We start from the raw sequence: 26,950 nt of genomic DNA on the forward strand, positions 1-26,950 counted from the left end.
CTCGTTGACTTGTGTTGGTAGTCTGTACCTGGAATTCAGCGCCCGGCTCGTAGCTGGCCTCGGCCCGCGCCGCTGCGCATCGGCGCTGCGTTTGGTGCTCGACTGTTGGCTGTGTCGCTTCCCTTGGTCTGTACCTGGATGTCAGCATCTGGCTGCGACTCGCCTCCGCCACTACGAGCAGGCTTGTCGACGTATTGCTGGCCGTTGCGCCATGTCAGTCTGAAAAAAACATGGCAGAGTCCCGGCTCGCAGCTCGCCATCCCCTCCGTCGCTGCGCGTCGGCTTGGCGTTGTGTTGATGGCCACCTGGTGGCCTCACCTTGACATTCCGGCTGGTCCCCACCAGTTTCAAACACCGTTTTTCCAGTCTTGGTAGCGTACTGCCGAAAATGGGTTGCATGTTGGAAGCTCGACGGTTGTCACGTCAAAGTCACCGTCACAATTGGCAGTGGAACTTCAGGGAGGACGGTCGTCAGATTTGGGTTCATTGCCTGCTCAAGCCTTGACCTCGACCCTGCCCGCGTATGCCTGCTCACGACTCGTGTATTCCTCGTCCTCTGACCTTGCGCCGTGTTTAGCCATTTGTCTACGAGCCGAGGGATCGTGCGGTGTCCGTTTGGAGAGAGTCGTTGCGAGGAAGCCTTGTGCTCGTGGTCAGTACAAGCGATGAGCTTGTGCATGGAACAGAAGAGACTCATCAGCAGTCCGGCTCGCGAGTCGACCGTGGCGTGGCTAATGGAGGTGCTGAGGGACACAGCTGCCATCGCTCTTGCGCCATCCGCAGAGGAACGGCCGCTGGAAGTACTCGAGGTACACAGAGGTAGCGGATCCCGCCGAAAGACCCTGACTAACAGCGAGAGTCGATCCGGCGCGGTTACTGACCGGTAAGAATACGCGCCGCTGCTGTCATGCTACTGCAGGCTAGCTTGTCGGCCGAGTGCTCCCATTTCTTTGCGACGACCTCGCCTCGTTCGAATTTGCCCTTGACGATGCCCTGTCCCGGCTCCCGGCTGTGCAGAAAGGTGGTTTGACCGCTGGCGCTTGAGACCACGCAGCGCGTGCACGCCAAAACTGCCCTCGGCGACGTCGCACTCGACGTTGTACGAAAAGGTGGTCGCAATGGGGAAGGAGGTGTCGTCATCTCAGGATGACAAGGGTGGTGACGTTGTCCGAAGCAGTTCTGCGCGCGTTGGACGCTCCCAGGCCGCGCAAAGGCTGGCCTGCACCGTGTCGTTGTCGGGCACTTGTTCGCCTGGTGGTGGCATGTGCGTCATTTCCTTCATTGTCCGAGGCGACGTAGCTTCCGTCATCAGCATTGTGGTCCGGGGACATCTTGCGGTTTGGTGGTGGCTTGGTTGTGCAATATATCGGTTGGTGATATTTTGGCGACAGAGGACCGCCGACTCAGCGAGAATCCGCAGGCCAGACCGGGAGCAGCCAACACCCGCAACTCTCCCCCTCAGTCATGACCTGTCCGCGGAGGAGCTGCCCCGCGTCGTGTCGTTGTCGGGCGCTGCGGTGACCACTGCGCGAACAGACCGTGACCGCGACGTTGGTGACCTCGAAGATGGTGAGGACTTTGAAGAAAGCGAAGAAGAGAATGCCGGGCTTTTTCGTCTGCTGACTATTCATGAGGAAGCCCCGTCGAATCTCGGGCAGCATAGAGCACAAGATGTTGACACCTGGTCTGAGGAAGCTTTGGTATTGGTGGGCTGGACGTTGGTTTTGCTCGACTTCTTCTTCCCACAAGCGCTGGACAAGGCGAATGAAGCTTGCCAGGTACTCGCGCAAATAGTCGATGTCCTGATGATCTTCAGCCAGCACCTGGGACGGCTGTTGGGAAGGCGTATCGTACAAACCTTGCACGTTCGGGGTTTCTGCTGACTCTCCACGAAACAGCCCGGCATTCTCTTCCCCGTTTTCCCTTCTTCAAAGATGGGCCCACGATGCGTCCAAATTGGTCAGCTTTGCATGCGGAGGCGGACCGATGACGGCTTCTACCTCCTACCAAGGACACAAGATGAAGATGAAGACTTCAACTGGAAGCAAGTTGGGTACTGGACCGCGGCCCAGTTTGAAGAAGATGAGGATGTAGAAGAGAGAGTGACTGCCACCAGCCGCCCCGGCCCATGATTCTCACGTCACGCGTTTCGCGTCTCGCGTCGCGGTAGATCCTCGCTAGTACTTTTCGCCTAGGCCTATTCATACGGCGTCGCGGGCGACCCGGGCGCAAGGGTAACAAACAACGCGCATACGCTCTACCTAGATATCATCAAGGTCATCATTAGATCATCGGGTGTCTCTTTGCGACGGTACTTCCACCTTCCGTCCTGGTCAATCGTTTGCTTCTGTTTGAAGCGACGGTGCTTGTCTTTCGCCGCGCCCGCGAGCCGCACAACGTGCAAACGCCCTTCTTCCACCTCTACTCAACAACACAACACTCTACATCCACAACTCTCGCCCTCTCCGAACCGCTCTCATCACCGTTATGGGCCGCACCTTCACGCAGCCGCCTGACTTGGATACACTCCGTCTCTACCGCAATGTCTCTTCGCGTCGCGTCGACCTCGTCGGCGATTACGCCGGTAGCGAGCCGTTTCTCGTCGCAGGCGACTCGCTGTTGCTCGAATGCTTCTCCGACGACCTACTAGATTTCCAAGGTTTTTATCTTCTTCCCAGCGTGACGCGCTGCGCTAATTCAATGCGCAGATGGCTACCAGATGCTCCACGCTGCCTGGCTGGTAGAGCGCTTCTTGAGCAACCTCAACCAGCGCAAATGCAATTTTGATCTTGTGTTCTTCGACGACCATGAGCACCTTTGTGTCCCCTCGCATACGACTGGTCCCGCGGCGGCGAAGTATCTTCTCGCTCGGGCTGTCATCTTGCGCCATCTGCAGGCCAACCTTGCCAGTGCATCTTCCGACATCAAGCTTCTGGTTTTTCCCTCAATCCATAGCTCTGAATTCAGTGCTGCGCTCACAAGCAGCGGCTACATGTTTGTCATGATGAATGATGGCGCTGCCGATGGATGTCTCTGCGAGCATCACGAGCGCGACAAGGCCATTCTTCGCACGGCCATCATCGACATCCTTGATCGAGGCTACAATGTAGCATTGACCAACGAGCTCGAGTGGAGAGACACGAAGGTCATCGCGTCCATCCTCGAAGGAAGCAAGAAGTCGGAACGACACGCGCCAAAGCCCAACGGGGTTGCCGAAACGAAGAAACCCGACAGCTTGTTTGGTCAAGAGATGTACGAACTCTTCTCCAAGTACCCCAGCCTGGCCGCGCAGAGCCTCTCAGAGCGTCTGTACCTCGTCTCAGCCGCCCTCGTCACTATGATATCCACGGAAGACTGCACGAGCAGCCAAGCTGCAGCACTGCTCACCCATTGCGCTCTCCAGCGTCAGCTGCCTCTTGCAACTCGCGCCGAAGCTACTTCCGCGAGCACCCAAGAAAGCCAACAATTTCTGCAACACTTTGCCAAAGTCTGCCGGGGCATCATGGAATCCTCGTCCTGGCAGAGCTTTGTCGGCGAAGCACAAACGTCGTCGACAGACATCGCCGATCTCGTCGACGGCAGGTTGTTCAACAACATCCTCACTGGCCACCTCACCGACATAAAACTCGACGAGGAATCTTCGGCCATCTTCCAGTCCATGGCAGACCTAATTTCATCGGCAGCGGGCCGACCAGCCGAACTTGAACACAGTCGGCCTTCATCGGAATCTGTCATCAACAAAGAGCAGCCTTTGCAATCTCATTACGAGCTTCTTCCTTTCTCCGACCGAGTTTTCGACAAGCATCTAGCATCCACCAAATTGGATGTCGATGAACAAGCTATCCAGCCTCTCACGGCTGGGAGCTCCAGGGCTTTTCGAGAATTGACTCATTGGCACAACGCCAGTCGTCCTCTCGACAAGAGGACCGCCCGTGCTGCAAAAGATAAGCAAGCATTTTACGTCCGCCGCCGAGACCAGCGCTTCATGGCCGAGATGATGGCTTACGCCGCCAGTCTCACCAACGCCGTCGGTAAGGTTCTTGAGCCTGAGACGATCCTTCAGACTGCAAAGTCGAATGCCTCCAATCCAACCAAGGGAAAGCAGCAGCCATCGCAGACTGGCAAGACCGGGGGTGGCAAAAGCAAGCAGCCGAGCAAAAAGCAGGCCATCCTGGACCAACGTGCTGTTGAAAAGAAACAGAAGGACGTCCAAAGCGCTTCGAAAACCTTGAGCTCGTGGCACTCTGTGTGCAAGGAAATCCAGAAGGCGCAGCAGCCCGCGGATCGCTACGCCAAGGCTCTTCGCTACCTCAATTCCCTGCCCAGTTCTAAGCAAGAGGTCGTGGGGACAGAAGTGGAGTTCTATGCATTGAATTGCCTCCTCGAACTCTGGACCTCTTCCATCGCGGATAGTTCCAAAGCTCCCAACTACCAACTCGCTGCCAGGATCTGGGAGTCCGTCGCTCGACTGAACAATGCACCCGACCTCACGAAGTCCATGGCCACGAGGCTGCAGAAGATTGTTGATGCTTTGGGTCTGTCGTTCGTCATTTCGGAACCGAGCGCTGAAGATCGCAAGCTTCCGTACGAGTTTGCCCTGCGCCCTGGCAAGGCCAATGCTCTAAGGATACCCCGTCCGTCGAAAGAATTCCAGCTTCTTCACTGCGGCCCTTACTTTGATCGCAAGATGGATTCTGCTGTCGACGAGCGCGTTCCCTTCCAGCCGGACGGCTGGCAGCGCAAGGTCCTGGATGTCATCGACGCAGAGAAGAGTCTCTTCGTTGTCGCTCCGACAAGTGCTGGTAAAACCTTCATTTCTTTTTACGCCATGAAGAAGGTTCTCGAGGGCTCCGATGATAGCGTCATCGTATACGTAGCACCAACCAAAGCCCTCGTCAACCAGATCGCCGCCGAGATCCAAGCGCGCTTCTCAAAGTCTTACAAGCACGCAGGCAAGTCCGTCTGGGGAATCCACACTCGCGATTATCGTGTGAACAATGCCACCGGATGTCAAGTCCTTGTTACGGTTCCGCACATCCTCCAGATCATGCTTCTGGCGCCTGCCCACGCGGATTCCTGGTCTGCTCGTGTCAAGCGCATCATCTTCGACGAGGTCCACTGTATCAGCCAGACAGATGAGGGCATCATCTGGGAGCAACTGCTTCTGCTTGCCCCATGTCCGATCATTGCGTTGTCCGCAACTGTTGGAAATCCCGAAGGTTTCCACGGCTGGTTGGCTTCGGCGCAAAAGGCCATCGGAAACGATCTCGTCATGGTGCATCACCCCCACCGGTACTCGGACCTCCGGAAGTTTGTGTACTTGAGCCCTGAAAACTTCGACTTCGCTGGGCTTCCAAAAGAGCCTGTGATCGCACGGGTCGGCTTGGACGAGAGTAGAGATTTCAAGTTCGTCCATCCTGTTGCCGCTTTGCTCAATAGGTCGCGTGGAGTTCCCATGGACTTCGCAATGGAAGCTCGTGACTGCTTTACGCTTTGGCAGGTCATGGAATCCCGTCAGACCGAAAGCCACAGAGTTCCAGCATCGCTGAACCCTGAGAAGGCTTTGCCTGCTGTCATCACCCAAACCGACACCATCAAGTGGTTTCAGAGCCTGAAGCAGCTCCTCGTTGAATGGATGGCCGACCAGCATTCTCCGTTTGACAAGGTCGTCCAGGATCTCGGTGGAGACTTGTACAAGTTCGAGGCAGAGCACGACACAGACCTCGAGCCGCAAAAAATGATCGACACGGTGCTTCCCCTTCTCTACAACTTGCATGAACAAGCCGCCCTGCCCGCTATTCTTTTCAATTTCGATCGGTCCATGTGCGAAGAAATTTGTAGAACCGTGATGGAACAGTTGAAGCAAGCGGAACAGAAGTGGAAAGAGACGTCTCCGGTGTGGGCGAAAAAGATGGAGTCCTGGGAGACGTGGAAGAAAAGTCGGAAGGGCATGTCAAAGAAGAAAGCGTCGACGAAGACCTCAGCTGCGCCTGAAGACGGCATGGGCAAAGCCGACCTGGAAAGAGACGCTGCGTCCGCCGACGCGGACTCCTGGGAGACATTCGATCCCAACGCCCCTCTTGACGGCTTCCATTTCCTCGAGCGCACCAAGCTGCAGAAGTCTGAGCTTGAAGCGTATGCTAGAGAGCTTCGCTACCGCGGCGTTCCTGACGATCTGATCGAGGCCCTTTCTCGAGGCATCGGAGTTCACCACGCTGGTATGAACAGGAAATACCGCCATGTTGTCGAAATCCTCTTCAGAAAAGGCTTGCTGCGGGTCGTCATCGCAACTGGCACTCTGGCCCTGGGTATCAACATGCCTTGCAAGACGGTGGCGTTCTGCGGCGATTCTGTTTTTCTGACGGCTCTCAACTTCCGTCAAGCAGCAGGTCGCGCTGGTCGCAGAGGCTTCGACGTTCTCGGCAACGTTGTGTTTCACGGAATCCCTGTCTCCAAGGTTTGCCGCCTTCTCAGTTCTCGCTTGCCCGAAATCAACGGGCATTTCCCGATCACGACAACCTTGGTTCTCAGGCTCTGCACCCTGCTTTCGGAATCCAAGCACTCAGACCACGCCGTTCGTTCAGTCGATGCTCTACTGTCCCAGCCTCGTCTTTACCTCGGCGGAGACGAGAACCGCACGTCTGTGCTTCACCATCTTCGCTTCTCTCTCGAGTACCTGCGCAGGCAGTGTCTGCTTGACCAAAATGGAAATCCGCTCAACTTTGCGGGATGTGTGTCGCATCTGTACTACACAGAGCCATCCAACATGGCCTTCCACGCTCTTCTCAAGGAGGGCTACTTCCACAAACTGTGCGCTGGTATACGCAAGAACCCAGAGATGACTGAGAGGGTCACCCGAACGCTCATGCTTGTTCTCTCGCACATTTTCGGTCGTCAATTCCTCCCTCAAGCGACAAAGGAATCTGTGGAGATCATCAAAAACTCCCCATCAAATGTCATCTTGCCGCCCCTTCCCGAAGACGCCGAAAATATCCTCCACCAGCACAACGAGGAAGTCCTCGGACTTTCCAGTTCCTACGTGCGCAGCTTTGTCTCCAACCATGTCACCGACCCGGACTGCTACCTTCCCCTGACAGGCACCGGATTCGGCAACCCCGACAACAATGCAGGTGCTACTCCCCACGGAAAAGCTCCCACTACAGTCCGCTCCAGCTTCGTTGCCCTCTCCGGTCACAGGGACGACACCTTCACCTCTGTCAATGAGCTTTGCCATACTGTCCGCGCTGGAGTATTCCTTGAGGAGGCCGTGATCCCGTATCTACCAATCGTGGCCGAGCTGCCGCTCAACGCATACCTCCTCGACTTTTTCAAGCACGGAGACGTTACTGCGTTGGCCAACGCAAACAACATCAAGAAGGGTGAGGTCTGGTTCCTCTTGAACGACTTCAGCATGATACTGGCAACCATTACTGCGAGCTTGACAAATTTCGTCAAGGGGACTGATGCATCTGAGGATGATGACATGTTGGTGGTAGGAGATGGTGATGCGCACGAGGGGGAAGTCGAGGATCAGCTTGGCGAGGAGGCTGCGCCGGTGGAGACGACGAAGAAGCCTTTGCCGGTGCGCGAGAAGAGCAAGAAGAAGATCATGCAGGAGAGTTGGGATGACGAAGGGGACGACGACGGCGATGCCGGCGCAGGCGACGTCAATGGCGAGACGAACGGACAGGCTGACGACGGTATGAGTATGCCTGCATGGGAGGACGACGGCGAAGGCAACTTGCTTGATGTGCTGTTCGCCTTCAAGAAGCTTGCGGAGGAGTTCAACCTGAAATTCAAGGCCATGTGGGCTTAGACAGTAGATGTAGTGGGCGATTTCAATATTTTCTTGAAATATTGTCCTTTAGTACACAGACGCCCTCGGCCTCGCTAGCTCCATGAATTCAAAGTGCTTCAAGGCTTTATTGACTACAGTGATGCTATCTACCATGTAAATGAATCGATAGTAAGTTGAGTAAGAGAACTCTCTATATCTTGCTCCCGCTCGTATTCAGATCCCCCAAGTTTTGCGACGAAGTCATACCACCAGAATTCTTTTCGACAGACCCTCCGCGCAGTTGTAAAATCCCAGAATTCAGGATACCAGCCCGCTGACTCCCAGTCGATGATCCCGGATACTCTGCCTCGATGGACCATGATATTGTGATGTTTCAGGTCACCATGAGAGAAGACTATCTTGTGAGGAATCGAGCGAAGTGATTTCACCGCGGCCAATCCCGTCTCAAAGTCCTCAACGGAATCGAATGCGCTCTTGGATTTCGGTTGGAGCAAAAAGTCGATGAACTCGTCCTTGTTTTCACAGGGAGGGATCTGGTGATGTGGGACACGAACGCTTCGAATTCCTGCTCCAGACGGGGAGCAAATCCGTGTGCCGCCCCAAGGGTTGTGCCACTTGCGAATCGCGCTGAAAATGGATTTGAGGTCTTCGAGAACTGCCTCACGCTGAACCTGGCTGAGCTTGTCGTAGACCTGACCGAGCTCCTCTCCAGGCAGGCGTGTCATAAGTATGGAAACAACCGCGTGGGGCGTGTCCGGGTGCTCTCCGTAAGAAATTATTCTGGGGACTGGCAATCCGGCCGCTCGAGCCATCTTGGTCGCGAGGACTTCTTCTACCTGGGTTCCATCAGACCACTTCAGCACAAGTCCGAAAGGAAGTTGCATGATTTGGTTGTCGACGGGGAGTTCTAGCCATCGACAGTAGTAACGCATGGATAATTCGCTCAGTAGGGTGTGAATCAAGCCGACGAGGAGACGCAGCCATCTTGGTGTCGGCGTTTGTAGAGACGGAGCCGCATTAGTTATTTTGGAGCTTGTGAGACGATGCGGCCAAGTAAAAGTGGGCAGAAGTATTGAAGGCACGAGTAAGCGAAGCCAACCCATTTCTTGAACTTCAAGTTTCGTTGTGGGCTGCGGGAGCTTCAATGAATTTTCTTTCAAGGACTTGAGTGTGCGACGAGTGAGTGGCGGCGCTTGCTGCTCTCGTTGAGAGGTCACAGACAGCGCGTGCAGGTTGAAAGGCTCACCTGATGAGATATGATTCGACCACGCAAGCGCGCGGCAGTTTCATGCATCGGCGACAGCGATTTGTTCCGCATGCACCCTCTGAGACAGCTGCCAGTGGCATCTCATGACCGCCGCTCGTTTCTTGATTCTTGGTCTCCAGTGAAGCTCTCCGGGCCTTGAGTTGAAAAATTGTGCGTTTCGAAAGAGCTACTCAAGATCAATCAAATCGTCAAAGCATGTCATCCAGTGAACTCAAGCCGCAAGGGCTGTACGTGGCTCTCTACATCCGCGATGACCCACCAAAGCCAAACGACTTTCACTGGGCTCTGTACCTCCACGAAAGCGACAGCAAAGGCGGGACCAAGTATCATGTCAAAGGTCGACAGGGGAGATGGATGGCTCATCATACGGAGACAAAACGTAGGATTGCTTGATCCAAAGCGTGTATGCGCCGCTGACCTTTTCTCTTAGGCTTCTTAAAGGAAGCTCTTCTCGTCGGGTTGTTCCAAATCGCAGCGGTCCCGGACGGCCTGCAGGGCAAGGTCGACGAGAATTTCCGCTTGTTGGACGACAAAGTGAATGAAATCAGCATCACCTGTCGGACGTGGGTTTTTCGCGTCTTGGAAATATTTCGAGGGAGCGCACCATCTCTGATTCAAGAGGACCTGGGCGCGTTGGAAGCGGAGATCAAGGAATGGGGCAATCAACACGCGCAGTCTGCGTCGATGAATGAGCAACCTCGCCCGATCGGCGTTTCGGAGAGGTGCAAAGCATGAGTCTGCGAGCCTGATACGGATCAAAAGTAGCGTAGTGATAGCTCGCAAAAGTTATTGCGAAGTTTCATGCTCCGCTTTCCGGCTCGCAAGTCAAACCCTCGACATGCATCCACGGAGGCTTTGTCCCAGACAAGGTGTGGTCGGGAAAATCTCTCTCCATCTAGCTTTAGTCAATGCTCGCGACAACCAACCGATTTCACTTGGCCAGGATGTTGATATGATATGATCGACGGGGTTGGGGTCCAACAACTCCCTCTTAACTACCGAGTTTCCATTGAAGTTCTCATGCGTTCTCACTTCTCCTGTGCGAATTTACGCCATGGCAAGAAAGACTGTACTTCGTGTCAGCTCCAGCAACCCAGCGAACGAGCCAGGGAGAGAAGATTTCCCGCTTAGCGACTTTGACCACACCCTGCCAAAAATCTACACTCAAGTCACGTTGACTTTCAAGCTCGAGGACGATGTCGACCGTCAGGCTGTCATCGAAAACTTGATTGTTGGACTGCAGCGAACGCTGAGCCAATATCGATCTCTCAGGGGAACGCTCCAAACCGACGTGGCGACCGGAAAGCTTTGGATTCGGAAGGAAAAGCACAGCACTGTTGAGTTCATTGTGAATTGGATGGAGGGAACTGAAGACGACTTCCCATCGTTTGAGGCTCTCGAAAATAAGGACTTTCCTGCAGCCATGTTGGACGGAGACTCTCTTCTCCCGCTGCATGTGACTCACAAGGCGCCTCTTACTCCTCTCGGCGAAAGCGGCGATGACAACAACCCGATTCTTGTTGTCCAAGCCAACATCATTCGTGGTGGTTTAATTCTCGCTGTCGCTGTCCACCACAGCTGCTCCGATGGTTGCGTCGCTCCTCTAGTCAAGCCGATATTCATCGCTGACACTGTCCAGGGCCTGGTATGAATGGATTCCTCTCTCAGTGGGCCGAGAACACTCGCTGCGTCTTGACAGGCGCGACGCCGACGCCATTCGACCCGGTTGTGCTGGACCGTTCCCCCTTGACCTCGAAGGACAGTGCGAGAAAGTCCGTTGTCAACGACGTCAACGAAGCTCCCTTCTCCTTTACCGTGGCCAAGACGCCACCGGCTCCACCACAAGACTTCAAGATGCCGCGTCTCTCCCAGGTGATGCTCCACTTTCCCGCCGATAGGCTTGCGCGACTAAGGGAAGATGCAAACCCACCCGGACAGTCGGGCGCCTCGAGCTACGACGCCATTGTTGCGATCTTGTGGCGATGTATGACGCGGGCCAGGGTGCCGCTTTTGAGGCCAGAGCGCTCAGCCGAATCGCGTCTTCTGCACGCTGTTGGGCTGCGCCAGTTCATGAAGCCTCCGCTACCAGCCCGGTTTCTTGGAAACGCTCTGGCGCTGCCGACGCCCTCGATGGAAATTGGGACGCTGCTTGACGACGGAGCACTGCCTCAAATCGCATCCGTCATACGCGCTTCGATCCAGGAGGCCACATCAAAAGATTCGATCAAAAAGACTGCCGATTGGATTGCAAGCGTTCCAAACAAGTCGTGCATCACCTTGACCACAAAAAACTTCCTGGGGCTCGACATTGCCGGCGCAAGTTGGCGGCGGATGACGCCATATCAAGAGCATGATTTTGGATTTGGGTTTCCGAAGGCTCTGCGCTGGCCGAAGCCCATGGTCGATGGTTACTTCTTTATTTATCCGCATCGCCCGAAAGATGACCCCCGAGAAGGTGTCGAGTTGAATGTTTGTTTGGAGGCAAGCTGCATGAAAAGACTGTTGGCAGACGAGGAGCTGGCTCAGTATGCTCATCCTCGGGGTATCTGAGGTTGGCGACGGGAAATTAGGTGGCATTCGGCCCAAGACTTGCTTTGGCCGCTTGGCAATTGTTTGCTAATGGCGAGAGGTATGTAGTGGAAACAATCATTGGTGGCGAGTCGTTGTGCGGTGCAGGAAGTCAAGCAACGTTTGAGTCTTCAATTTGGTTGTTGCAGCTGCCGCACCCGATAGCACTGGTCGTGGGTGGCCGAGCGGGAGTTTGAAGGGACTGAGTCTTGATGTTCTCTCTTCGTAATTCGTCTATTTACTGCGGATGCTCCTTCATTTCTGCTTAGCCTCGGGTATCTCCATTTTCCGCAAAACCAGCGCCGTGATGAGAGACGATGGTCACCTAGTGTGCCTATTGAGGCGGCTGGTAGGGCTTGACAAGCATTTCGCTGAATCTGCTCTGGAGTTAGCACTTGAGCCAAACATCGAGTCTTTTGAAACTGTGCACTTACTTCTCCAGTTTCTCCTTGCCTCGAACCTCCTCGACCAGCAGCGGCATCCTGACGACGTTGAAGTCCTCGTACAAGTCCTCGATCTGATCCAAGTACTTCTTTTGCATCTTCCTCCTCGCGCCGCACTGCTCGCAGCTGCTGTCCTCCTTCGGGAACAGCAACTGGTTGACGACAATCGAGTGGGTATCAATGTTGTAGCTCGAAAGCTCTTGAATCATGCGCTCCGTCTCGTACAGGCTGAGGAATTCGGCAATGCACACACAGACAAAGGTTGTCAGGTCCGCGTTCTTGAACTGTTGGTTCACCTCGGCAATGGTCTCGCGCAAGCTCTCCATTTTGGACATGAGTTCCTCGAGAGACTGGCCACCGGGAAGTCCACCCCGCGCGCCCAGCATGGAGCTCAGCATTGGGCCGAATTGTGACGAGAGTTGTGACATTTTGGCCAGGGCCTTTTCCATGACGGTGGGGAATTGAAGGAAACGAAGGGTGTGGCCAGTCGGTGCCGTATCGAAAATGATGACCTCGTAGGAGAGCGACTTGACTTGCTTGAGCACTTCGGCAAAGGACATGGCCTCGTCAACTCCGGGAATCTACACCAGATCGCGCTGTCAGCCACACTAATTTCTGCTAATGCGCAAAAGATCACACTCACGCTGAATGCCAAATCCTGCATCGCACCACCCAAAGGACCGCCGCCCATCCCTCCTTCGCCTCCCTCTCCACTTGCCAGCAGGTCTTGAATACTTCCATTGGGGTCAATCTCCATGGCGCTCAAGTTGTCAAAGCCGTCGACCTTGCGCGCATCTTTACCAAACTTTTGGTTGAAGGCGTCGCTCAGGTTGTGGGCCGGATCCGTGGAGATGAGCAAGACGGACTTGCGGTGCTTCGCGAGCTGGATGGCCAGGCTGCAGGATGTTGTGGTCTTGCCTACGCCGCCCTTTCCGCCGACAAAGATCCAACGCAACGTCTTTTGCGCAAGGATGGTGTTGAGCGTGGGGTCCATAGGCGCGTCATCGTCGGCGTGTATCACAGCGGAGGACATGTTGGGCGAAAGGTAGCTGGCTCTATGCGGGGGGAGAGCGGTGGTCTGGTTGCGCGGAGTGGACGTGTGCTTGCAGAGGTCGTCGGCGCTCGGAGCGAGTCGTGTAGGAAGAGGAGAGCTGAGGGGCTGGTTTGTTGAGAAGAAGTCTGCCTCTGGCCGTAGAAGTTTCCAGGTGTTGGATCTGGGAGCTTGGTTCTAGCGTCACTCACACCCAGCCACGGCAGGACGGCCCACCCGCGTCAGAGCGCATCCGATGCCCGTGCCGATGTGCTGCCGCCAGGGTTCCCGTCTCGGCCTCGGCCCGCCCGCTCAAGGAAGTCAACACCAAGGATCAGTGCACCTTGAAGCTGTTGGTCAGCGACACCGATATGTCTTCTGGGCATTCAAGCCTCCGTCCCTGTTCTCAGACTGCAGGTTCGGGAGCACTGTCTTTGCAAGTGGCCAAATTTTCAGTACTGAAGCTGGTCTTGAGTCGATTTGGTCCCGGGGGAGGACTTGCAGTGAAACAAGAAAGCCATTGCGATTGATGTCTTCGCCGTAGCCTGCGTCTTGTCCGTCCACCCTGTTCTTCCATCTCTCGGCAGTGCGTGAATGGTGTCGTTGGAGAGCTCCGACATGCATCGAGGCCATCGCAGAAGCCCGCCAATGAGCACGGGTACAGCGCTGATGACCCGATGCAAGCCGCCGCCCGCAGCTCATGGTGTCAACACCAACAATGCCCCGCCTCTCTTCCCGACTCCCCCACCATACCTTTTCCTCCCTCCTTCGTTCCACACGCTCCAGCCTGCCCAGGAGCTGTACTTCGAAGAGACTTTTCAATTCCACCTCGTACCTGTGCAACACCAAACCCGCTTGGCCGTATCTCTACAGCCCGTACAAAAGTATGGCGCCGCAACTTGATCCCTACTTCAAGCAGGTCGACAACCTGTCTGAGGCTTTCATCGACCGCCTCCGCAAGGCTGTCGCCATTCCCTCCGTCTCCGCAGACGAGGAGCGTAGGCCAGATGTCGTCAAGGTTCATTCTGCCCGCCGTCACGTCAACATCACACGAGCGCTCACATTACTTCCAGATGGGCGAGTTCCTCGCCAACGAGCTCAAGACCCTAGGCGCAGAAGTGCAGCTGCGCCCACTCGGAAAGCAGCCACACAAGGAGCACCTCGAGCTGCCGCCTGTCGTCATCGCGCGCTACGGCAACGACAAGAACAAGCGCACCATCCTCGTCTACGGCCACTATGACGTACAACCGGCGCTGAAGGAGGACGGCTGGGCCACGGAGCCGTTTACGCTCACCGTCGACGACAAGGGCCGCATGTACGGACGCGGCTCGACCGACGACAAGGGCCCCGTCCTGGGCTGGGTCAACGCCATCGAGGCACACCAAAAGGCGGGCGTCGACTTCCCCGTCAACCTGCTCATGTGCTTCGAGGGCATGGAGGAATACGGCAGCGAGGGCCTGGACGACTTCATCCACGCCGAGGCCGACAAGTTCTTTGCTGACGCTGATGCCGTCTGCATCTCGGATAACTACTGGCTGGGCACGGAGAAGCCGTGCCTGACGTACGGCCTGCGCGGCTGCAACTACTACAGCATCGAGATCTCCGGGCCGGCGCAGGACCTGCACTCGGGAGTGTTTGGCGGCACGGCCCACGAGCCCATGACGGACCTGTTCAAGGTCATGGCCAGCCTCGTCAACCCGGACGGCAAGATTCTGATTGACGGACTGGACAAGCTCGTCGCGCCGCTGACGGACGAGGAGAAGTCGCTGTACGGCGACATTGCCTTTACCATGGACAACCTGTACGAGTCGCTGGGCAGCAAGACGGGCATCTACTCGGACAAGGAGCGCACGCTGATGGCGCGCTGGCGTTTCCCTTCGCTCTCGCTGCACGGCGTCGAGGGCGCGTTCTCCGCCCCAGGCGCAAAGACGGTCATCCCCGCCAAAGTCATTGGCAAGTTCAGCATCCGCACGGTGCCCGACATGGAGATCGACGCCGTGAACGCGCTGGTCGAGGCGCACGTCAACAAGGCCTTCGCGGCGCTGGGCTCCAAGAACACGTGCAAGCTGATCAACCAGCACAGCGGCAAGTGGTGGGTGGCCAGCCCCAAGCACTGGAACTTCACGGCCGCGGCCAAGGCCGTCGAGCGCGTCTGGAGCGTCAAGCCCGACCTCACCCGCGAGGGCGGCAGCATCCCCGTCACCCTGACGTTCGAGCAGGCCACGGGCAAGAACGTGCTCCTCCTGCCCATGGGCAGCAGCACCGACGCCGCCCACAGCATCAACGAGAAGCTGGACCGTAGAAATTACATCGAGGGCATCAAGCTGCTCGGCGCCTACCTGCACTATGTGGCTGAGGAGCCCATGACGGAGGCGTAGAGGCGACGGGGGAGGAGGAGAGAGAGCGGGGGCCACGGCGCAGATGACGTGACATGAGCTTCGTTTTTCACCACCTGTGTATGGATGCCGTCGGACCAAGTGATATCAAAATGTAGGCCAGGCTATAGCTAGGTGCCATCGTCAACGAACAGTTTACGTATCGATCAAATAGACTTCCGTTGACGTCCAACTTGTGCCCCTGAGTCTAGGTCCAACGTGCGGGTTTCCCGCGTGGAATCGCCCGGCGTGCTCAAGAAGGAATTCATGCATTCAGGATGTTTGAGTTGTTTGGATTTTTGTAAAATGTGGAAATGGCCCTTCCCGTCCCAGGACTTCTCGTCCGCTATATCATACAAAGGAAACCAGAGCGTCATAAGACCTCCCCCTCAGATCTACTCCGTTCGCCCTTTTCGCAATCCGTCCTATACAGAGCAAGGTCCCCACATCCTCAGCCGCCGTTCTCTCTTCCTCTTTCTATCTCAACAGATGAAGGATGGGCGAAGGGCGGGCAGTGCTCGGGCACTTAGATTGGTACAACCGTGTGGTCAATCGATCCATGTCTTGTCCTGCCGTGCCATTGGCATATCCTTGGTGCCTCTAGCTCTTATCTCTTCGTAGTCTTTATTTTCGGTTCTTTTGTCGTGGATGGGCCGGCAGCCATAGATGGTGAGCTGCCAAATGCGATGCCAACGCCGGTGAATGTGCTTGCAGCCACCTGGCCCGACTTTCCCTCAGTCAGCCAGGCGTGAATTCCGCTCCTCAGCGACCTCCTTCCTCTCCATTTGTCCCGTTCATGCCATCTCACGATGCCGTCCCACGTTCCCAAACCCAGGAGACCCAAGCTCCTCAAGCCGCACGTCGCCGCGAGCCAGAGCCAGCAAGCAGCGCCACAAGAATGCCAGCCTACGCACCTCGTCCCCACATCTCCTTCCTGCGCTTGCGATCCTCGCGCGCGGCGCGCCTCCTGGGGCCCCAGCGCTTCTTCAGCTCCTCGACCTCGTCGGCCTTGCGCTGGGCGTGCTCGGGCGCGGGCGCCACGAGACCGACAAAGAACGGCGAGCACTCAAACTTGTCGGCCAGCTTCTGCCTCGACCACGTCACGGGGTCGGATGCGCGTAGCCGCCGGATCTCGGCCACGTCGGTCTCTGTCAGGTGGTACTTCTTCTCGTATGGTTGGCGCAGCGGCGGGGGCAGCTTTTGGGCGGGATTGCTGCTGGACGGGTTGGATGAGGATGAGGACGAGGACAAGATGTTGCCGTAGGATGAGGCGAGGCTGTTGAGCGTGGCGTTGTACCCTGAAGGCGCGGACAGCTGGGTGCCGGTGCGCGTGACGGGGCTCGCGCCCTGGGCGACGCACTGGGCGGCGGCGGCGCGGGCCTGCAATGCGGCCAGCTGGCGGCGGCGGTCGTTGGCCGGCAGAAACTTGAGCGGCGTGTGGTAGACGTTTGGCGCCGACGATGGCGGGTTGTAGATGATGGTGTCGGCGGCCACGCTCTGGTGCGGCGTGAAGATGGGAGCCGACGGCACCGACTTGAGAAACTTGTTGTGCCGCCGCGTCGTCGCTGCGTAGCGGCGCTGCGTCAGAGGAGGAGTAATGGTCGATGCAGCGTGTGATGTGCTGCCGGACGAGGATGTGTTTTTGGTGGCGGCGCTGGTGATGGCCCCCGCTGCGGGTGTCGTGGCGTTGGTGCTGCGGAGGCAACTGTTGAAGGACGAGGACAGCGGCCTCAATGGCCGTGAGAGGATCGTGTTGCTCATTGTGGAGGCAGGCGGGCGTGTGGATGGAGAGGATTGGCGTCGGGTGGTGGCAGCTGTCAATTGATGGTCGAGGTAGAAAGTTTCCAGGACGTGCTTTTCTGCGCTTGTGGCTTTCGCCGTCCGCCCGACTGGCACACGACACCTTCCAGGGTAAAGGCCCGATGCACGGCCGACCTCTCACACCTCATCCCATCGACACCATTTTCCACCGTCGTCGACGCCATCACGCACCCAAAGCATTTCGTCGTTGAATTTATGGGCAGTGGTAGTAAGAGCACGGCCATCCAAGGCCCGCATGCTCCCCATATCGCTCGTAGCTATTATTGCCGAGACATCTTCCACGTCGGTGAACACATCATGGAATTGAAATCGATCCAGTCCCGTCGTAGGCTTTCTGGCTGAGGACAAAAACTATCGCAAGGAGCATCGCCAGACGGACAACTACCACTGGATTCAAGCCCTGGTCGAAGCAAGTAGTCCCATTTCAATGCTCATTAGTGAGATCCCACCCAAGCTCAAAGTACCTATTACGAAAGCCCTCCAGCAAAGAGTTCTGACCCATCAGCAAGCCCCAAAAGGTCGGCGACCTGCCAGGGCGAATCAGAGGCTCATGCCGTACAACAAAGAAAATAGAGGCGACGAGAAGCTCATTCGAGGCTTGCTGACTCCACCTGGGACGCCATCGACATGATGAGGTCATTCAGCCGAGCCCTGTTCTCCCGCTCCTGTTCCATCAGCAGCAAGATACGACGCTCCTGCTCCATCTTCTCGCGCGTCAGCTTCTCCCTCTCGCCCACCAGCTCCTTCTTATCGTCCTCCAGCTTCTTCTTGTCACCCTTCAACTTTTCAAATTCATCCTCCCGCTCCGCATTGCCGTCCTTCAATTCCTTGACTTGAGCCTCGTGCTGAACCGTCAACTTCTTGATCTTGTCCTTCTCCGCCCAGACGTTCCACTTCTCCCACTTGACGTTGTTCTTCTCCTTGTCTAGCTCCTTGCGCAGCTTCTGGACCTCGTCGCAGGCACCGCCGCAGCTATGGCCTGGCCGACGAACGTTGCCGGGGCCAATCTTGCTGGCGAAACCGAGGCCGTGTTGGACACCGGACTGCCAGACGTAGCGCGTGAGGTCGATGCATGCTTCGTTGGTGCCAGCAATGTAGCCTTCGTAGTCGAAGATTTGAAGACCTTCCATGGCTGACATGCGAAGTTGTTCGACGAATATGTCGTGAGGGTCTACGTACTGCGTGCAGTCTTCGAAGGCAGTAAGGGCCGTGCTGACCCCTTCAATGGCAGAGTCTGTCTGAGCAGGTGGAGTTGCAGGGCCGGAAGGGATGCGGTCCTTTTCAAGTTCGGTGGTGGTCGCAAGCGACAACGACTCGGCCTGCTGATGTTCGGGATCCACGCAGCTATTCAAATGATCAGCCTGGGAGGAAAGAAAGAGAATGGAAGGCATCGCACTTCTTGTCCTCTTGCTCCTGCTCGGTAGAGCTCAAGCCGGGATAGCTGGAGACGCGGTGGTTGGCCAAATACTGGCGGTCTGGATTGGAAGGCTGAGTGTCGCCCGTGCCAGGTGAAGAAGCGGAATCCTTGGGTGCGTGGATCGAGGAAAAGAGAAAAGTGGGCTTGAAAGTTCCAAAGTCGGGTTCAAAAACAGCAGCTTCAGGGTTTCCCAGACTAGGCTTGACAGCGGACGTTGTGGGTGAAGAAGAGTGAGGGCCACGAGCGCCAAGGTCGTCCATTTTGTTGCCTGCACCCGCTCCATTGGTCTTGGATGCACGACCCGGAACCTTCTCAGACTCAACCGTGTTGGGCGGAGCCGGCGGGACAGAGCCATCCACATGCTCAAGGTGCTGAGCGCCAGGCGGACCATGCAGCTGTGTTCCGGAACGCTCGTCCGGCGCGACATCACTGGGGACATCACTCTCGACTTCAATCTGGATACGCAGGCCGTACTTGCCGAGCTCAAACGGCTCAATCTCACGTCCCTCATGGTCGACGATGCAATACCTCCTGGGTCGCGTCGCAGCCGTGCTGGTGCTGTGACTGGATCCAGGACGAGAGTCGCTCATGAATGAGGCGTGATGAGATGGACCAGGAAGCGAAGCCATTGAGGCCGTCTGCACAGCCTTGTCAGTCATTGAATTGAAGGATGAGGGCCTTGGTGGGCGCGCCGCGCTCGCCGTTCACCGTACCTTTCCAAATTCCAGAGTCATCTCGGCGGAGGCAAAAGAAAACGTTGATTTGAGCGATGCGACAATACAGCACCCCTGCTGATAGCTTGCGACGGCTGGGGGTTGGTCTTGATGGATGATGAAAGAGTTGGGTTGGGAGACCTGGGGTCGATCGTGGGATGTTGCCTCCAGTGGTCCCGAGACGAAAACCACGACGACGCAGCAACACAACACATCTCGACGATAGCGAAATGTCCAAGAGCTTTCGAAGACCTACGTCTCGAGCATTCTTATCCGTAGCATGGAAAGGGCAAGCTGTGGGTCGACTTCGACATCAAGCCTCAAAGAAACCATCTTCGGACGCAAGGTATTTTTTCCGAAGTTGCTTCTGTTCATTCATGTCTAGGCTATCTCAATGCAAAGCTACCCGTCTTGTAGCTGGTTCTTCCATGTCGTTCCATTCATGTTCCATTCATTCAGCATGCCGTGCGCCGTACAGTCTTCTCATGTTCTCCGAAAAAGCAAATCAGCCTCGAATCATTGCACAACTCTCATCTCCGCTCCCGCCCGGGCTGCACCACATCAGAATCTACGAGGACGGAGGAACATCGGTGTTCTGCTCCTTCTCGATGCGCTGCACAGCACCGAAGCGCTTGTTGCCCTGGTCGAAGATCTGCGTGGGGGCCGGCCGTTAGCTTTCCGTGTCAGAACCTTGTTTTGACGAACACTCACCGCGTAGATGCCCTTCAAGAAGGTGTCTCCCAGGATGTCGAAGTCGAGCGATCCACGCGATTGGATTCCGCCGCTGGGTCATTGTAAGCTAAAGTACGAGCTCGGACATTCGAACAACTTACTAGATGAAGCCGTTGCCGGCGTCGGCAAAGCCCAGGTCCTCCTTCTGGACGGTGAACTGCTTGTCACCAACAGCAAAGGTGACGACGGGCAGCTTGTCGAGCGACGTGTCGCTGGGGTAGACGTATCCCTGCTGCGTGTTGTCGTATTTGCTGCCGGGAATGGCGGCGTAGATTTGCTCCAAGGTGCTGTCGTCGATCAACGCCAGGGTGGTGCCAGTGTCGGCAATGGCCGTGTTGCCGCTGCGGGTGATGGTCTTGCCGTTGACCGTGGCAGAGGTCGACTGGAACTGCCAGAATCCTTGGCTGCTGTCGATGTCGACGTAGTACGGCTCGGTGGCGTTTGCGGCCTTGAGCGTGTCCTGGTCGATGTAGCCAAAGGTGTAGAACGATTCGCCCTTGTCTGCCTCGTTGGTGTCACGCCAGGAGCCAAGGTAAGCGGTAAAGAGCTCTGCCTCCTGGGGAATGTCCTGCTGGGTGATGAGGTTCTCGACGGGAGTGGGGACGGCCTTGGGCTGGACGGTGTTGATGCTACCAAACGCAAGACCCAAGAGACCATCCCCAGCGCCCTGAGCAAACTGAGTGGAGAGGTTTTTGGCGAGCTCGATGGCCTGGTCCTTGATGGTCAGACCGCCGAGGTCCACGTTGTCTGTGCCGACGTCGCCGGACGCGCTCGACGAGTCTCCGTACTGGATCTGCCATGTGTAGCCATCGAGCTTCTTGTAGGTGCTCGACTTGCTGGGGTCGTAGATGTTGTGCTTGCCGGAGGATTGGACAGAAGTAGGCAGCTCGGTCGACCAGACCCAAAGGTCAGCAGAACCACTGCGAGGAGTAAGCAAGCAGCCATGCGGCAGCTACGGGGGAACTTACGTGTCAAAGTCGAGGCTGACATTCTGGGCTGGGGTGCCGATGCCAATGGTGGAGAGGTACATGGCGTCGTACTGAATGTCCTCGGAGGGAACCTCGCCAGACTTGCCCGACGCGTCGAGACGCTTCTGGAGCACATGCTGACGGACTCGAGCCTGGCCGCCGATGGCCTTGGAGGTGCCGAACTTTCCCTGAGTCTCAATCCTATTGGAGACGAAGTAGGGGCCCTCCTTGGTGGGACTGATGCCCCCTGCGCAGAGTCAGTGTCAGGAAGTTGAAAAGGTCGCGGCCAAGGGCTTACATTTGTTCAGGGCGTAGACGTAGGACTTGGGGCCCGAGGCCTTGTAGTTGGAGTTGCGGTTGAGCACAACGCGCGAAAGACCCTTGGTCGCCATGTTGTCGTGTCGAGAGAGGCTGAAATCGGGTGGTGGTAAGGAGTTGAAGGGTGCAAATTTCAGAACAAAAGTTGTGGAGAGGGAGGTTTGAGCGTGAAGGTGAGAGGAGGGGGGTTGAGTCAAGAGGAAGCCAGTGGGATGGCGACGCAGGTGCCTTCTTATACTGCCCATCCACCACCAGAACCAAGAAGGTGCCGGTGACCATGACATGACGCAAGAGCCCCGGGCCAGGCACCTGGCAGGTCACGACACCACCGCAGACAACTTGTGCGGGCACGGCACCCACGAAACAAGCCGCACAGGGGCAAGCCAGCGACATTAGATTTCTTCTCGCCATCCAGCCGGCCGTGGGCTGAAATCACCAAGCAGGTAGCTCCAGTTTGCAATGGACCCCTCTCAACTCGCAGCTTGAGCAACCCGAGTAGATTCAATTTTTGGACAATGCAGCTACAACGAGGAGACCGAGAGACACGCTGATGCATCCCCGCCATGGAGAGCTGCAGAGCAGAAAAGGTCAGAGCTCCAACAGCTCCATGCCCGTACGGTCCAGCTACTCCACAACAACGGCACCGCCGGGAGGTGGGCTCGAGCGAGCGGGGCGGCGCTGCGCTGTTTCGGCCAGCATGTCACTGACCATGGCTTGCTTTGCGGCTGTCGGGTTGGATCACGGAGCATTCCAGTTGGACGCGTTGGTGACGGCGGGGAGAGTGAACAAACAATCCAGAGCTACGTCATGGCTGCTGTGCAAGCAAACGCCATCAAAACAAAGTCAGGAGGTGCCACGACGACAAGTGGACGGCAAATGGCGTGGGTGGGTGTGGGTGTGGGTGTTGTTGATAAGACATCGGGTTGGACCAGACGTTGGAAGTCCATGAGGTGCCGCGTCTCCCCTGTTCCCTGGTGGCCGCAGAGAGGCCCGGTCCGTCACCCGCGGCACCACCTACGTTGATCCAACGGAGCTCCCGTCCTGTCGAACCTGTTGTCTCTGCTGCTCCAAATCCATCGCCCATCTTTTGCAAATATTGCGCCAGCACACATCCCATCTGCCAACCGTCTAGCTACGAATGGCGTCATGGGCCGGCGGGCGTTGGCGGCGTGAGGTGCATGAGTGAAACCAGACCCGCGTGCGCATGAACTCAGAGGCAATCAAGTACCTGACGGACGAGCTCAAACGAGACAGCAACCGTCGATCTGTCCCTTGCACACTGCCGGCTGCCTTGCCCTCTCTGTTCGCTGGCTGGCTGCACTGGTCATCTGCGTCTAGGCCCGTCTGATCGTCTGTCGTCGTCGTACCTCGAACACAGAATGTCCGCTGATCGCTGCTTGGGAGACTGATAGACAAGGGCAAGCAGATAACGGCCACCTGTCCGCGCATCAAAAAGTTGGATTCCCTTCTTTACGTACAAACTCTCCACAATCCATGTTTTCCCCCCAGCTATATCGCCAAAGCTAGGGCCTGCTGATATTCATCTACATCAAACGACGAGATAGACTAACAAACAAGCCTTTTCCAAGCTTCGTGCCGCTCGTCCATGCCATCATCCACTCGCTCGCCGCCACCCTTACTTGTCCGCCTCGGGAACACCGCCAGCCGATCGACAGATTGACGTCTTCACGCAGCGCGCGCATGCTATATTTGACCTTCAATTCCCTGCACTCCCTGGCCCAATGATCTCCGGAACCCCAATCTCGTAAAACATGGACATTGCTCCTGGCAGAATGCCGAAGCAAAGGAATGCCATTGTTTGCACCGAAGACGCTGGCAGCAAATGCCTCCTGGACTTTGGATGCCCGCCCGATGGTAATAGTGGCGTGGCATTTGGCTCTTTGGAAAACAGGAGAAGGGAGAGGGGAGAGGATTGCAGCCCGAAACTTCGAGACAAAGCCGGCATATGTACACATGTATGCAGCAAAAGCAAGAAGCAGGAACCAACCAACACGCAACGGAGGCTGAACCGCCTGGCTCAGCGTCTGCCAAACACACTCACACGAGCCACGCACGCCACTCCGTCACTCGTCAAAGACCAACGATGGCAGGCAGGGCATTGATAAGATGAGAGGCTGCCGTTGGAGGAGGGGCACGCCGCATGCAAGCCAGCACGCAAGCCAGCCAGCCACTGCCGCCGCGCCTTGTGCCGCCGAGAGAAACAAGCTCGTCTTGGCCCAGCTTAGCCACGCACGCCAGATTAGTGGCAGATCAGCTGCCGCACAGAGCGAGCGCATCTTGCGTGGGTGCATACAGCGTGGGGTGTAGTGTGTTGATGGAGGCGTGGGGGGAGCCACGGAGCTTCGACTGCGCCGTGGCGTGGCGTGCCAGACGGCGCGGCCAGTGACGTCTTCTTGTGTCGTTTGATTCGCAGAACAGTTGTGGTATTTTGTACTTGATTGGGGTAAGGTCGCCGGCGGGTGTGGCGACGTTGGCGTCCTGCCCCGAGAGTCCCAAAACATGAGAGAAGTCCAGGACGTCAAAAAACGCTCGATGAAATCTTCATAGCTGTAGAAAGGCACTTTTACCCCAGTGCCTATGCTGCCATGCCACGGCATGACGCGGCGGCCATGTCCTGCCCGATTCTACAAACACTGATGAGAGAGGTTGTCCTGCCTGCCTGCCTGTCCAGACGCCGATTTGATGTTCCAGCCATGCGAGGGAACCGAAAACTCCTCAAAGGCTTTTGTTCTTGTTACCGTGTCGCCAGTGCGTCCGTCGTCCCTGGCCCTGGCCGTGCTCGCTCGCTAACTCTTCGGTCGAGCTCTTTCCGATGCTGCTGCTGTGTTCGGGAATAGCATCACGCAGAGCCTCGTAAAACACATTTCCTCCCAGCCAATGCTCGCTGAAAACCTGCAGCAGTAATCATAATGCACAGTACAAGAAAAAGCCTACACCGCCATCCCCGTCCGTCGATCTGATACGCGGAGAGAGCGCAGATCTGCGGACGGAGAACGGCCTACCTACTTACTTTTTGTTCTTGTTTTTGCGGCCCCTGCCACGCGACGATGATGAAGCGGGAGGCGGGGGCGGAGGCGGAGGGCGGTTGTTCCCACCATAACCACCGCTGCCGCCGCCGCTGCGTCCACCACCACCGCTGTTGTTGCTGCCGCCTCGTCCACGTCCATTGCGAGCTCCGCCGCGACCAAGTACCTGGCCGCCTCCGCCGCCGCCACGGCCAGATTGGTAGCCACCGCCGCGGGATGCGGGGACAGGCGCGCCGTATGGGTTGGGAGGCAGAGCATGGTAGCCACCACCGTTGACGGGCTGGAACTGGTTGTCGTTGCGTTGACGAAAGTTGCCAGAGCGCGTGTGTGGGGGAGAACGCGAGCGGCGCCGGTTACCACCGCCTCCAGCGTTGATCCGGATGCTGCCTCGCGCGAGACCACCACCGCCGCCGCGGTTGTTAGATGGCCGCGCATTGCGGTAAAAGTTTGCCGAGTCATCCAGATCATCATCGTCATCGTCGAACTCGATCGGGTTGCTTTGCGCAGAGCCCTTGATGGAGAAGCCGCCATTCAGGGTCCCGTTGCTAGGATGCGCCAACGGGTCGATGAGGTACCGTGCTGCTTCTTTGGCAGAGAAGACGTCAAACTGGTACTTCATGTCTTTGGGGAGCATGCGACAGTCGTCGCCCCAGTGGCCGTCTGAGCCACAAAAGTAGCAGCCCATGCTGAGACGGTCGACTTTGTTGATGTGCGGCAGCTCCTCAGGGTTGAAGGTGCGCCAGACCCACGTGCATTGGTCCTCGAAATGCTCCTTTGATTGGCAGTAATCGCAGACGATGCCGTCGGCTTTGGAGCGGAAGAGCTTCGATGTGCAGTCCTCGATCGTGTGGCCTCGCTCGCGGCACTTTCTGCACTTGGCTCTTGTTGGGCAGTCTTTCGAAAAGTGCATGTCGACCGCCTGGCAGAACGTGCAGGTCCTGCTGGGACATTCTTCTTCCATGTGACCCAATTTGCCGCAAGTCATGCAGTGTACCGGATCGCTTGTATCTGCTGCGCCGAAATACCGGCGTTGAAGCTCCTGTTCTGGCCGAGAGAGATAAGCCAAGGTCGTACGTTGATATACTCTGACCGTTTCAGGGGGCTCGTATGTCTCCTCGGTGCTCTCAGCAGATTCCGAGGCAGCGGGACCGGAAGTGTGTGGTGTGGTTGCAGCCGTGCTCGTACCCGAGACAGAGACTGGCTCCGCGGGAGAGTCTGAACCTGGCGCGCTGGTTGATGCTCCAATACCAGGATCTTCGGTCGAGGCGTGGTCACCATTGGTCGCTGGCCGCGAAGATTTCCGTGAAAATGCAGCCCCGTTGCTGAGTCCGGCGAGTGCCCACACCTGAATAGGCCGCCCATTGACCTCCACCATCTCGCCAAAGTATCCGACCCCGTAGTTGCCTTTCTTCGGATCTGCCTCTTGGGGGCGGAGGACACCTCCCTGTTGACACGCGTCGTAGTCTTCCACGGACATTGCTCCTGATCTAATGAGGTATTCAGATGCGCTGGCCAAGGCCGCTGCGAAAGCGTAGGTCAGGTGCGTCTTGCTTGCATCCGCATTGTTAACAAACGACTGCGGTTGGTCTCCAGCTAGGGTCAATTCTATAACGGCATCGAAACCGTCCCATTGAAATGGCGGTTTGCTCTCGAGAACGGCTTTCTTCAAGTTTTCAAGGTAGCTTTGGTTGCGATAGCAAGCCAAAGCCTTGAACGTCTGCTTCGACTTGTGGTATGGATTCTTGTGGAAGTAGACACCAATCAAACCAGCGGGAGCAACTTTGCCAATCCACTTGACAAACGACACCTGAGAGGTTTTCTTGGCGACGAACTGGAACTTCATTTCCTTAGTTGTCAAAGGCGCTTCGACGGCAACAAAGGCCATGTCCTTGGCCGCGGGCACCGGTGTCCTGAGAATCTGCTCGGACCTCTTCTGCTCAAACTTCGCAATGGTCCTGACTTGATCGGGCGTCAATTGGACCGCAGTCTTTGAATTGGGTTCAAGCTGGTTGCTGGTGCTGGACGGCTGTGTAGCCACAGGCCTGGGTGGATCATCGCTTGCGCCGTCCAATCCAGCAGCATAGGTTGTCCTTGGAGCATTTACAGCTGGAGAGTCAACAGGCGTGGTAGCCATGTGTGGAAATTCTGGAGCTTTCTGCGGCGACGTGGATCTGGATGCCTCGCCAGACTCTGAAGGCGAGCGCCGTTCCGTGCCAGTGACAGTCTGGGTGGCTTCACGCGAATCCCAATCCAAATGCACCTCCGGCGAGGGAGAATAGTGGCTGTCGATTTCACCCTCTTCACTCTCGACTCGAGACCTTTTTACGCCAGAGGCGCCAAAGGCGAAAGGATCTTGCTCTTCAGCATCGCGTTGGCGCTTGCGGCCTACCGTCGCGGTGCGGGAATCACCCTCGCCGTCGGAATTCATCCTGGCGGAAGGGCGTGTGGCGCGC

General features: G+C 56.7%; 11 protein-coding genes across 11 annotated transcripts; 5 read left to right on the plus strand and 6 right to left on the minus strand.

The window, feature by feature from the left end:
• The first annotated feature begins 880 nt into the window (after positions 1 to 880).
• J3D65DRAFT_612006 (uncharacterized protein) lies at positions 881 to 2,097 on the plus strand. Its single transcript, XM_066798977.1, has 2 exons — positions 881 to 1,802; positions 1,859 to 2,097. The coding sequence occupies exons 1-2, from the start codon at positions 1,119 to 1,121 to the stop codon at positions 1,988 to 1,990; spliced, it is 816 nt and encodes a 271-aa protein (XP_066658212.1). The 5' UTR covers positions 881 to 1,118; the 3' UTR covers positions 1,991 to 2,097.
• Positions 2,098 to 2,204: 107 nt separating this feature from the next.
• On the plus strand, positions 2,205 to 7,914 carry J3D65DRAFT_673856 (uncharacterized protein). Its single transcript, XM_066803537.1, has 2 exons — positions 2,205 to 2,659; positions 2,709 to 7,914. Exons 1-2 carry the CDS (start codon positions 2,488 to 2,490, stop codon positions 7,814 to 7,816), a joined length of 5,280 nt encoding a protein of 1,759 aa, XP_066658213.1. The 5' UTR covers positions 2,205 to 2,487; the 3' UTR covers positions 7,817 to 7,914.
• J3D65DRAFT_192242 (kinase-like domain-containing protein) lies at positions 7,881 to 9,081 on the minus strand. Its single transcript, XM_066794353.1, has one exon. The coding sequence runs from the start codon at positions 8,899 to 8,901 to the stop codon at positions 7,945 to 7,947; it is 957 nt and encodes a 318-aa protein (XP_066658214.1). The 5' UTR covers positions 8,902 to 9,081; the 3' UTR covers positions 7,881 to 7,944.
• A 57-nt stretch (positions 9,082 to 9,138) lies between these two features.
• Positions 9,139 to 9,982, plus strand: J3D65DRAFT_612010 (uncharacterized protein). The gene is made up of 2 exons (XM_066798978.1): positions 9,139 to 9,444; positions 9,496 to 9,982. Exons 1-2 carry the CDS (start codon positions 9,261 to 9,263, stop codon positions 9,798 to 9,800), a joined length of 489 nt encoding a protein of 162 aa, XP_066658215.1. The 5' UTR covers positions 9,139 to 9,260; the 3' UTR covers positions 9,801 to 9,982.
• Positions 9,983 to 10,110: 128 nt separating this feature from the next.
• On the plus strand, positions 10,111 to 12,010 carry J3D65DRAFT_673858 (trichothecene 3-o-acetyltransferase). The gene is made up of 2 exons (XM_066803538.1): positions 10,111 to 10,654; positions 10,705 to 12,010. Exons 1-2 carry the CDS (start codon positions 10,120 to 10,122, stop codon positions 11,613 to 11,615), a joined length of 1,446 nt encoding a protein of 481 aa, XP_066658216.1. The 5' UTR covers positions 10,111 to 10,119; the 3' UTR covers positions 11,616 to 12,010.
• J3D65DRAFT_192254 (ATPase get3) lies at positions 11,792 to 13,349 on the minus strand. Its single transcript, XM_066794354.1, has 3 exons — positions 12,720 to 13,349; positions 12,068 to 12,657; positions 11,792 to 12,010 (listed from the first exon to the last, which is right to left on the minus strand). Exons 1-3 carry the CDS (start codon positions 13,107 to 13,109, stop codon positions 11,968 to 11,970), a joined length of 1,023 nt encoding a protein of 340 aa, XP_066658217.1. The 5' UTR covers positions 13,110 to 13,349; the 3' UTR covers positions 11,792 to 11,967.
• A 450-nt stretch (positions 13,350 to 13,799) lies between these two features.
• Positions 13,800 to 15,941, plus strand: J3D65DRAFT_612014 (cytosolic nonspecific dipeptidase). Its single transcript, XM_066798979.1, has 2 exons — positions 13,800 to 14,124; positions 14,180 to 15,941. The coding sequence occupies exons 1-2, from the start codon at positions 13,807 to 13,809 to the stop codon at positions 15,482 to 15,484; spliced, it is 1,623 nt and encodes a 540-aa protein (XP_066658218.1). The 5' UTR covers positions 13,800 to 13,806; the 3' UTR covers positions 15,485 to 15,941.
• Positions 15,942 to 16,387: 446 nt separating this feature from the next.
• J3D65DRAFT_643969 (mitochondrial 54S ribosomal protein mL58) lies at positions 16,388 to 17,242 on the minus strand (the record flags this gene model as incomplete). Its single annotated transcript, XM_066802119.1, has 3 exons — positions 16,388 to 16,757; positions 16,779 to 17,046; positions 17,188 to 17,242. The coding sequence occupies 3 exons, from the start codon at positions 17,240 to 17,242 to the stop codon at positions 16,388 to 16,390; spliced, it is 693 nt and encodes a 230-aa protein (XP_066658219.1).
• Positions 17,243 to 17,438: 196 nt separating this feature from the next.
• Positions 17,439 to 19,348, minus strand: J3D65DRAFT_655361 (uncharacterized protein; the record flags this gene model as incomplete). Its single annotated transcript, XM_066802493.1, has 2 exons — positions 17,439 to 18,646; positions 18,699 to 19,348. 2 exons carry the CDS (start codon positions 19,346 to 19,348, stop codon positions 17,890 to 17,892), a joined length of 1,407 nt encoding a protein of 468 aa, XP_066658220.1. The 3' UTR covers positions 17,439 to 17,889.
• A 652-nt stretch (positions 19,349 to 20,000) lies between these two features.
• J3D65DRAFT_599755 (aspartic proteinase precursor) lies at positions 20,001 to 21,524 on the minus strand (the record flags this gene model as incomplete). Its single annotated transcript, XM_066797921.1, has 5 exons — positions 20,001 to 20,084; positions 20,144 to 20,216; positions 20,266 to 21,084; positions 21,133 to 21,379; positions 21,431 to 21,524. 5 exons carry the CDS (start codon positions 21,522 to 21,524, stop codon positions 20,001 to 20,003), a joined length of 1,317 nt encoding a protein of 438 aa, XP_066658221.1.
• A 2,953-nt stretch (positions 21,525 to 24,477) lies between these two features.
• On the minus strand, positions 24,478 to 26,631 carry J3D65DRAFT_599756 (uncharacterized protein; the record flags this gene model as incomplete). Its single annotated transcript, XM_066797922.1, has 1 exon — positions 24,478 to 26,631. One exon carries the CDS (start codon positions 26,629 to 26,631, stop codon positions 24,478 to 24,480), a length of 2,154 nt encoding a protein of 717 aa, XP_066658222.1.
• Between the last annotated feature and the right edge of the window lie 319 nt (positions 26,632 to 26,950).

Source organism: Phyllosticta citribraziliensis (assembly GCF_038025025.1).
Source record: "Phyllosticta citribraziliensis strain CPC 17464 chromosome Unknown J3D65scaffold_2, whole genome shotgun sequence".
Lineage (NCBI taxonomy): Eukaryota > Fungi > Ascomycota > Dothideomycetes > Botryosphaeriales > Phyllostictaceae > Phyllosticta > Phyllosticta citribraziliensis.

What these genes read in the sequence shown, in the direction of transcription:
- J3D65DRAFT_612006 (XM_066798977.1), top strand. Translation starts at nt 1,119, where the DNA reads ATGGGGAAGGAGGTGTCGTCATCTCAGGATGACAAGGGTGGTGACGTT. An exon ending in TCGCGCAAATAGTCGATGTC is followed by an intron (nt 1,803 to 1,858) that starts CTGATGATCTTC and finishes TATCGTACAAAC; the next exon opens with CTTGCACGTTCGGGGTTTCT.
- J3D65DRAFT_673856 (XM_066803537.1), top strand. Translation starts at nt 2,488, where the DNA reads ATGGGCCGCACCTTCACGCAGCCGCCTGACTTGGATACACTCCGTCTC. An exon ending in CGACCTACTAGATTTCCAAG is followed by an intron (nt 2,660 to 2,708) that starts GTTTTTATCTTC and finishes TTCAATGCGCAG; the next exon opens with ATGGCTACCAGATGCTCCAC.
- J3D65DRAFT_192242 (XM_066794353.1), bottom strand. Translation starts at nt 8,901, where the DNA reads ATGGGTTGGCTTCGCTTACTCGTGCCTTCAATACTTCTGCCCACTTTT.
- J3D65DRAFT_612010 (XM_066798978.1), top strand. Translation starts at nt 9,261, where the DNA reads ATGTCATCCAGTGAACTCAAGCCGCAAGGGCTGTACGTGGCTCTCTAC. An exon ending in TCATCATACGGAGACAAAAC is followed by an intron (nt 9,445 to 9,495) that starts GTAGGATTGCTT and finishes CTTTTCTCTTAG; the next exon opens with GCTTCTTAAAGGAAGCTCTT.
- J3D65DRAFT_673858 (XM_066803538.1), top strand. Translation starts at nt 10,120, where the DNA reads ATGGCAAGAAAGACTGTACTTCGTGTCAGCTCCAGCAACCCAGCGAAC. An exon ending in CCACCACAGCTGCTCCGATG is followed by an intron (nt 10,655 to 10,704) that starts GTTGCGTCGCTC and finishes GACACTGTCCAG; the next exon opens with GGCCTGGTATGAATGGATTC.
- J3D65DRAFT_192254 (XM_066794354.1), bottom strand. Translation starts at nt 13,109, where the DNA reads ATGTCCTCCGCTGTGATACACGCCGACGATGACGCGCCTATGGACCCC. An exon ending in TGCAGGATTTGGCATTCAGC is followed by an intron (nt 12,658 to 12,719) that starts GTGAGTGTGATC and finishes GATCTGGTGTAG; the next exon opens with ATTCCCGGAGTTGACGAGGC. An exon ending in GGCAAGGAGAAACTGGAGAA is followed by an intron (nt 12,011 to 12,067) that starts GTAAGTGCACAG and finishes ACTCCAGAGCAG; the next exon opens with ATTCAGCGAAATGCTTGTCA.
- J3D65DRAFT_612014 (XM_066798979.1), top strand. Translation starts at nt 13,807, where the DNA reads ATGGTGTCAACACCAACAATGCCCCGCCTCTCTTCCCGACTCCCCCAC. An exon ending in GTAGGCCAGATGTCGTCAAG is followed by an intron (nt 14,125 to 14,179) that starts GTTCATTCTGCC and finishes CATTACTTCCAG; the next exon opens with ATGGGCGAGTTCCTCGCCAA.